Genomic DNA, 9,795 nt, shown 5'->3' with positions numbered 1-9,795 from the left:
ACTTTTCTTCCAGCTGTGTTTATCAAGATACGGAACTTTTTTCGATTTCTTTATCAGGACTAATATAAAGTAGCAGCACTTCATTTTCGTCTATATTGTACTGAAGGGAAGTCTTCCTGGAGATGGAAATAAGTTACACTAGCTACCTGTCTATGCCAAGAACTCGAGCTCTTTGCCAGATCGCTTCCTAAGCAATTTTTTTCCATATCTATTGAACCTAAGAATAATATTGCTGATTTTGGCAAATTGAAAAGTAATTTTGATGGTACTTTCATGTTTTTCATTTTTATCAAAAAGAACGTTTTATCTTTCTTAAATTTTTTTTCTTCTAAAAATCATCAATGACGTCTATTGGTCTGAGGACTTTATTTTTTTTTCTCTTTTCATGTGAATAGGAGGGTAAAGTATGCATCGCAGTAATGTAGAAACTTCCTACGATTAAATGTATTGCTTATGTATATAATAGAACTACGAACACATGATTGCCGACATTTATGCAATATAATTTTTTTAAAAAAGAAATGACGCGTCGGTGGTTTATTTGATGTTATCATTGTTACTCGAAAAAACCACTGATTTTGTCATTTTGTTTTCTTTAAAAATTTCATGAGAAATCTTGCAACACATTTTAAGATAAAATTTGCATAAATTAACAAACTATCTGTACTATTTATTGCACTATTCATAGAAGAGGGGTGCCATTGCCTCCGAAAAGGTTGGACAATCCCCGATCTAAACTGCCCAAGAAACCTCTCCTCTACAATAGCTAGGCTACGTACTGGACATTTCAAGGGCATGAAGACCCATCTATACACCCATATAAAATTCTATCCCATCTGCAAGTACTGTCCTCATTTGCAACTAGCTCAAGACTTTTTGACTGCCAGGCCATTATCGGCTCCCTTTTTCAACTTGGAGCACCCCCCATCGAAATTCTCCACGGCAATTGGGTTCCAGAAATTGCAAATCTTGTTATCAAGACTTTTGGGGGACTGTAATCTTTGCACTAGCACTGCATACATAGACACGACAACAACAACAACAACTGTTTGTAAAGTTAAATAACTATATAACTTTGATTTTAGTTTATAAATTATAGTATTAACTTAACTTTAAAAGCTTGATTTTAAAGCTGTTCATCAAAAGCTCTGTCATCAGATAAAATAAAGCTTTTTTTTTTTTTTTATGGAGAATAAGCTATTTTTATAACTGCTGTGAGTTTATAACAGTTATTCATGATTGTTGGGTTTAGTATCTTCCAACTTTAGGCAGCGTCTTCTATGATTAACATAAAAATAATATTTCTTAAAAATGTCTTGAAAGTATAGTAGCATAATTTACGGGGTAACTCAAGTATCTATCTATTTATATATATATTTCTCTTACACGGCGACAAAAAAAAGCCTCATTACAACTCCCCAATGGCAACGCCGGAAAATCGACCAATGATTGCCGCTAATAATGTCACATGCCAAATCTAGCTGAGCTGGCTCAACATATAGCGCTTTTAAAAACGGAAACTGAAATAATCTTAAGCTAGGCAGAAGTGAGTAGTCTTTGTCGATAGATCTCTATTTTAGTATTTTGTCGAAAGCTCTTTTTTTACGAATTAGTATATTACGAATTTGTTTGACGATTTTTGATTTATATCACGAATTTATTTGTTTTATTATTGTTATTAGTTATTCATTGAAAAATGAGTCTCAGTCGTGCTGTTACGCTTTAAGATTTTATACTATAGCACATTTCTAATAGGTTAAACGAATTACATGTCAATTATTTGAATTCAAATTTATTTTAATGACTTAGTATTTACTAAAAAGATGTAATTTTCTTAAAAAAAATGTTGTTATATGGATTTATGGATTGTTTTGAATTCTTAGAATTTTGTGTATTTGCAATGCACCCAAGTTAGTAGCGAGCGAAGCGAGCTTGGTTTGCGAAGCAAACCATATAAGATTGCGTAGCAATTTTCGGGGGGTGACGAGCGTTAGCAAGCAGGGGCCGCAGCCCATTAGTTTTATTTATTACTTTTACTCATCTGAAAGTATTCAATGCAACAAGACATTCCTTTGATACTGTTTATACTGAAGTCAATATTTTATCAAACAAAATGAATTATTTTCTTATCCAAGAAGAAAAATTAAGTTCGGAGATGAAAACTTGATGCGTGTAAGTATAAAATATATTCAGTCTAATAAAAGAAAAATGATATGAACGATAGAAGAAATTTTTCCTGTGAAAAAACTCAAACGCAAAGTCGGCGAAACCTTGTAAATGAGACAACATTATCTTCTGAAAGGCTTGACAGCGCGAAATATGGGGTGATTCGAAGTTTCCAAACGGATTTAACTTTCAAGGTAGAAGATAAGGTATTCATTGAAAGGGCCATTTTGGTGTCATCATTCTAGGTGTCAGTATCCCGATGGCTATATGTTTAAGCTCATATCTTAAGATGCATAACTCATCCATCTAATTATTACATTAAGGAAGGTTTCAAGGTGAGACTTCTAGATGATACGATAATGGTCTACATTGTGATGGAGATTTCTGACACTTTGCGGGGAGACCTGTTTCAATATGAATTCGGTGCTATCTGTTTCTAAGGATTCGAAGAGTTTTTATTTCTTTTAATCATAGTCTTTAAAAGAAGATAAATTTGATGATTTATTTTATGATTTGTAACACGTGTTTGTTGATTTTTTAGAATCTATATTTTTTTTAAACACATATTTCGTTTTAAATTCATCTCATATCATATCTTCATATATATATATATATATATATATATATATATATATATATATATATATATATATATATATATATATATATATATATATATATATATATATATATATATATATATATATATATATATATATATATATATATATATATATATATATATATATATATATATATTCCGTTTGCAGTTATCTTAAAAAGATTTTAACTTGGTAATGCTATAGATAGATTTCCAGCTAAAGTGTGCTAGCTTGTTTGGAAGTATGCAAAATTTTGATTGCCTGAAAATTTCCTTTTGGGAATATATTACAATTACAATGAGTTTCGTTTGCAAACTTTAACCGAAAAAAGGTTGAAATTTTGATTGATGGTATATTCTCTACACTGGAATAGAAATAAATTCCGTTTGTTGCATCGGGAAAAAGGCAGAAATTTATTTCGTCATTTGATCCGAAGATTTAATAGGGTTTTTAGAACTCTAATTGTTCAAAATTTTGATTGCAAGATTCCACTTTCGCGATTAATAAAAATGTAATAAAAATAAATGGTAAGAGACTTAACAATCTTAAAATCATTTGATTTTTGTTATTGTTGTAACAGTTTTATACGGAGTGAACAAAATGGCTCGAAATAGTTGATTTAGTAGTTTACTATTGTCATTTATGTGTTCTGTCTTCTTGAAATTGAATTAAATACCAATTGCGATTAAAATAATAACGTTCGTGACTATAAAAAAATGACAGACCCAATGTATTTAAATGATTAATTAAACAAGATTTTTTTAAATAGTAAATTTAAACCAGTAAAACCGTTATACTTTAAAAATCAGTTTAAGAAAAAATAATAATTAAATTACGCAAACCTTGAATTGGGCAGGCATTTTTTTCCCGCCTTTATACATTTTAAAAAATACAGATGAATGTTTTTTCAAATTTCATTTAATAAAATTTTTCTTTGTAATATACTATTTTCAAGAAACATTATTTTAAATATGAATAATTTTATATCTAAAATTCTAAGTTTTTCTATCTATTCTGGTATAAAGCTGATCTTTCAATATAATTATTTTAAGAATATTTTATAGAAATAAGAACTCAAAATTAATTTATTTAATTTATTCAACTACGAAAGCTATTTTTATTAATTTGTCGATAAGCTGAGCTGCTAGAATGTTGCGGTGCTCATGCTCAAAAACAATGTTGATAGAAAAATACCATGGATATTTGAGATTGTTATTCTTTTAATGAATTACAAAAAGTGTTTTCATTTAGTACTCAAATTGCTCAGAATAAAGTAAAACGTGATTTTAAATAACTTCAGTTTTAGTTTCATAAAAATTATTGTTTAACTAACCGATAAAAAATTTAATAGCAATTAAAACTAAATTTATAAAATAACTTTAATACATTTATTGAGTTAAAAATATTTTTAATGAGAAAAAGGTTTCAAACTATCTGGAAAAATTTTGCACCCAGAAGATCTGTACAAAAATTAATTTTCCTAAGTGTTCTCTATTTCTTTTTTAAAATGTTCTGCTCTCTATAACTTTTCTCATGTAACTGAATCCAATTTGACTTTAAACAATTTAAAATTTTTTATGGTTACACCTGATATTTTATTACTCCCTTCATATTGAAATTATTTATCATTTTAATCGGTAAAAATCATGTTATAATGGTGTTTACTGAATAGTTTAAAATTCTTTTGGAAAGAAGAGTTCTGAGAACTTTGGCACGAAGAAAATGTGTATCATACTCTTCATTAAAAGTAGTAGACGTCTAGACGTGGATAATTTTCTTTCAATTCAATGATCCCTCAAAAAACACAGTCAATTCGATATAACTCGATAATTGCTTAAATTCGAAGTTCTGGTTAGATCACGATTATAATCAAAAGATAATGATTATAATAAGCTGAGATCAAAAAGATAATGATTATAATATTGTCGAATTCCATGCCAACTGAATCCGGTAGTAGAATTAGAAGCGTAACAGAGGGGAAATCACGCAGGTATTTTATCATAAAAAATGTATCAAATATATGAGAAAACAAAAAATTTTGCAATAATATGTTACTTTAAGGTGCACTGTTTAATTAAATGGCATGATATTTCCCTGTAACTATTTGTCAAATTTGCAAAATGTCCCCTCTGTTACAGTGCATTTTTTGAAGTTAATAAAAATGTGTAAGTAATTTAAAAAGTCTTATAATAATTTTTTTTACCTTGAAATGTGATAATAAAAAAAAACTACAAATAATGTTTAGGATGTTCCAAATCACAGAATATAGCGGAAATAGCAGTGCATGTCAAAAATGTGGGACTTTCCTTGTCCCCTCTGTTACGGAAGCTTTTAATTACTTGTCAATTAAATTATGAGACTGTTTTATTATTTTATGCTTTTAAATTAAACATTGCTCCTTAATGTAGCATATTATTGCACAATTTTTTGTTTCAACATATACACCGAAGAGCCATTACAATATGACCACCCTGCTAATAACATTTAGGACCACCTTTAGCCCTCAAAACTGCTAGCACCCGCAGTGGCATTGATTCCCCAAGGTGCTGATTGTTAGTCTGAGATTTCTGGTACCAAGCGCTCACCAAATGGTCTTGCAATTCCCTTACATTACGAGGGTGTAGCGTGGCAGCACGAATTTGGTTTTAAAAGTAGGATCACAAATGCTCTATTGGCTTAAGGTCAGGTGAATTTGAGGGCCAACACATCACTTGAAAGTCACTGGAATGTTCCTCGAACCAATCCATGACGATTCGACCCTTCTGACATGGTGCATTATCCTGTTGGTAAACATCATCCCCAGCAGGAAAAGTGATGCCATGAATGGGTGAACTATGTTCAAGTAGCTTACAGACGTCAGGGATTTATCTATGAGGATTATGGGTCTAATGTTCCTCCATGAAAACATTGTTCCTGGGCGAGAAACCACGAAAACCTGGGACAGCCCATTGTTATAGATGGAGGGTGGTCATAATGTAATGGCTCTTCGGTGTATTTTATACACTTTTTAGGATAAAATACCTGTGCGTTTTCCCCTCTTTTATGCTTGGAATTATACTATTTGCAATTCCATGTTAATTTTTCTTACACGCTCAAAGCTTAGCTCTCGAGGTTTTGAAACAATAATGGATACTTTTAAAGTAAAATTGTGAAGCTTATGGAAAAATTTCAAGTAAACCCAGAGAAAAGTAAATTCTGTGGTAAGTATGATGCGGATTCGAATCGTGATCGTTAGAGATCGATTACTCAACGTTGATCGATCAAAGAAATTTGTTAACTGTGTTAATACGCGTCGTAATATATTCATAAAAGTTTTATCAACAAAAGTATGACAAAAGATATCTATCCTATATATAGATATTTGCATTGATATGTATTGAATTGGGTTGATATGAATCCGAACCGGTTATAGAATCGATTGCTTGAATGCAGAATTTAAAGGGACACAGAACCGAATATCATTATCATGTAAAAAAACTATTGTTCAATAATTCAACTGGAAAACAATATGGTTTTGAGAAACGGTAAAAAGCAGTTTTTCTACTGTAACACTTAGATTTTCTACGTTTAAACGTAATTTATAGAAAATAACGGCATACGGAATAACCAGAATTTACCTTAAGAAGCGGAATAAAATTTTTCCGTAGACTTAACATGAATTAATATTTATTCAGCAGATTTTCAGAATTTTATTTATTATATTTTTTCTTAATTTCAAAATTAATCCTTATTAATCAAAGTGTCTATTTTGCTCAAAATTAATGTTAAATAATTTTATATTTTGTGAGGTATTTAGCTTTTTGTAAACTATGAGCGGATTACACTTTTATGATTGTATTTAAAAAAATGTAAATTTTCCAATATAACATTGGTTTTCTTGCTAAAAAATTACTTATTGTGGAAAATTTTGTAAAAGAACTAAAACTGAAGATAAATTTTTATATTTAAGAGAAACTGAATTATATTATTAATAATTGCGACAATTTTCGTGCGTTATTTCTCCTTTGGCGAATAAAACTTGTTTTTAATTTGTGGGAAGCTTCGCCAAGCGTGGTAACTGATACCACAAGTATTCTCTTTTGCATTTTGATGATTTTGAAGGTGCCTGTCAAGCTTAGACATAAGAGATCCAGTACCTCCTTAAAAATTTAATCAGTGATTTAACTCGAATCTGTAAATAAATAAGTAAATAAAAAGACGAACTTCGAACGCTCAGATGACTTAGTTTAAAAATAATATTCACTTAGGTAATAGTAACCTAATCAGGTAGCTTTTAGATGGTTTTTAAAATTAATCAAATTTCAAAAAGTTTCAAGTAAGCAATATTTTTAGGCTTGAGTTAATGCAGCCGACGAGGAGAGAAATTTAGTTTTAAACCAGTGCTTTCTAGCCTTTTTAATTTTCAGCATCTCTTGATATCCTTTTTTTATTTATGAGTTACACTTCTCCTATAACCCAATGCCTCATCCATACATATATGATACAAAATATGTTATGGGTGGGAAAATAACTTCCCATCGACATTTAAACTCAACGAAGTTGGTAATAAGTGTAGTTCTGGAGGCTTTGTAAGGGATAAACAGAGCAATTTCGTAAAAGGAGGTTGCTTTAATTTTGTGAAGGCCAGATTCTTGAATCCTCTTACACTGTTATGTCAATAAATACTTTTTTTTTTGCATTTTAACCAATTATTTATTTTGCTTTTTTTAAATACGTATGTAAAAATTACTTACCAAGTACCATTGATAAGGAAAATAGGGATCGGTGGGTTCAGAAAGCAAAGGAGTGCGCTCTTCTTGGAGGCGAAGAGGTTTGTAACCTCTTTTTTCTCGTTTAAATCCAGTTTGCTGGTAAGCTCTTGCAACCTGTAAGGAAACATTTTCAAGTCAATTAATGATCATAATAATAAATATATTCAACTTTCTTTATTTTAATGGAACACTCATCACCCAAACCATAGCCAAGCATCCTAACTTCGTTTTGTAGGGCTCTATCTTTAAAAAGTCATTAGAGGAATGCCACGTCATTTTGATCCCGGTCTGACGACGTGGACAGCGGCTGAGCTGATAGCTTTCTCTCTCTAAACTTAGACACTACAACCAACGAAAAGGCTTTCAGCCACGGCAGATTTAACATGTACCTTACTGCTTGCACACGCCGGTTGTTTAATCGACTCCCGAGATCGAACTCACAACCCCAGCCTCTCCATCAGTGGAGTAAGGAACACCTTTACCAAGTGCGCAACAGGAACGCTTATTTTAAAGGATCACCTTAGATCATACAATTCTGAGCTGAGATGTCCTAGTCAAAATTATGAGCATCGTGTGGTGTATTATGACTTAACTTATGCAATTACCAAAGTAACAATTGAGTTTATAGAAGACATTATTATAGACATTGTAGATGAAAATGGAGAGAAATTCTTAAAATCTATGCTTCTTTCTAATTTGATAATTTTTAATTCTAGATTACTAAGCAAACTTGAGGAGTTTCTTTCATGGGAAGAAAAAGGTTGAAATTCTTGTAGGTCTCAAATTTTGAGTTGGTTCTAGTAGGAAGTAAGTGCTGCTGTACCTCAGAATACCAGCGTAGAACAGTTGTTAGAGTCAAATTCTAATTTGACCGTCATGTGTTCTAATTTTGCAGATAGGGTTAAAACATTGTCTCAGCAAGTTGAGAATTTAAAAGAAAATTAAACACAAAGCGTAGAATGCTGGACTTGTGGGAAGGCAGGATATATTTCCAGAAACTTTAAATCGAGAAGGAAGATTTTTAATTCAACAAATAGACAGGGTAATAGACAGGGAAATAGTAAAACAGAAATAGTAGAATTATTTGAGGGAAAATATCAATCCAAAAATGAGAGAAATTTTTATAATAGAAATATTTTAAATTGAATTAACTCAAGCTTGGAAGTAAGCTTGGAGAGTGATGGTGAAAAAGCTATAAATCTTTCTATACTCTGCATTGCAATGTATGGTAAGAAGCTTAAATCTTTATGCGATGCGGGATCTTCTATAAATAAGCGGTAAAGTATTAGCTGGAGAGTATGAAATACCAATTCATAGTGTATCTGGAAAAACTGTAAGGTTACGAGCATAAGTAATACTTGAAATTGCAGGCAAAATTTGTTATGCTTTTTGTTTTGAAAAAAGTAATTTCCTCAAAATTTAGGGAATTCATTTCTAAAGAAAGCATCGGTTCATAAAAGATTTTGGAAAATAAGTGCCTGGAGAATAACGAGATATTTATAGATGGAAAAAGAATTGAGGAAAAATTAATGAATTGTGCCACTCTGGAGTCATCTGAACCAGTACCAGCTTCTGTTTAACGGAAAACTGATCAACTATTGTCACAAAAAATAGACGAATTCACTGTGTGTAATTCTCAAAAGTTTAAAACACTTGATGTTTTAGTTTATGCCCGTGAACAAAATATCTCTATTCTAGTATCACATTCAGTAAGTGAGCGGGAAGTGAAAGTTATCCCTTTGTGCAAGTGGGAGATGAGAGTTTCCAATTAAACTAGAATTTAAATCTCGCTTCGGCAGAAAAAACTTATTCTGTGTAGGAGAATGACTCAGAGCAAATTTTCTTCTGAAAGGAAGCAGAAATTGGGAATAAGGAATACATTGATTTGGTATGAAAAAATTCATGGAATTTAAATGATTTACCCGAAGCTGTAGAGCAAAAGATGGAAGAGTTTCTGAGAAAAAAAAATGTGTTTGCCACCTCTGTTTTACCCAGATACTTATTTACTTCGTATAAATTAGACTTTTTATATTAACGTTAGATCAAAGTCGTATAGAGTACCTTATAATCTTAGACAGGAAATGGAAATAAGAATATTAGTTATTTGATTATATATTACATTTTGCGTGTAGTTTTTATAAATGGCCAGAGGATTATTCAGTATAATCTGTGACATCGGAAGCGTTTGTCGAGGTATTACTAAATTTTTTCTTGCCGACAGTGCTGTCCGTTTGTTTTAATAAGAAATTGATATTCTCAGTAATGCTATTAACTTA

At 30.9% G+C, this 9,795-nt stretch overlaps 1 protein-coding gene across 1 annotated transcript in view; it reads right to left on the bottom strand.

The window, feature by feature from the left end:
* Positions 1 to 9,795, bottom strand: part of amon (prohormone processing protease amontillado) — a 276,980-nt gene that overhangs the window by 43,417 nt on the left and 223,768 nt on the right. The window contains exon 3 of the mRNA XM_016069221.4: positions 7,502 to 7,633. Coding sequence (XP_015924707.1) covers positions 7,502 to 7,633 — 132 coding nt within the window. The remainder of the gene's footprint in view (positions 1 to 7,501; positions 7,634 to 9,795) is intronic.

Source organism: Parasteatoda tepidariorum, chromosome 7, assembly GCF_982258835.1.
Source record: "Parasteatoda tepidariorum strain Cologne lab strain chromosome 7, Ptep-v5.0, whole genome shotgun sequence".
NCBI classification, from domain to species: domain Eukaryota; kingdom Metazoa; phylum Arthropoda; class Arachnida; order Araneae; family Theridiidae; genus Parasteatoda; species Parasteatoda tepidariorum.
Note: the sequence above shows the minus strand (reverse complement) of the source record. Positions and strands in the feature narration are given on the sequence as shown.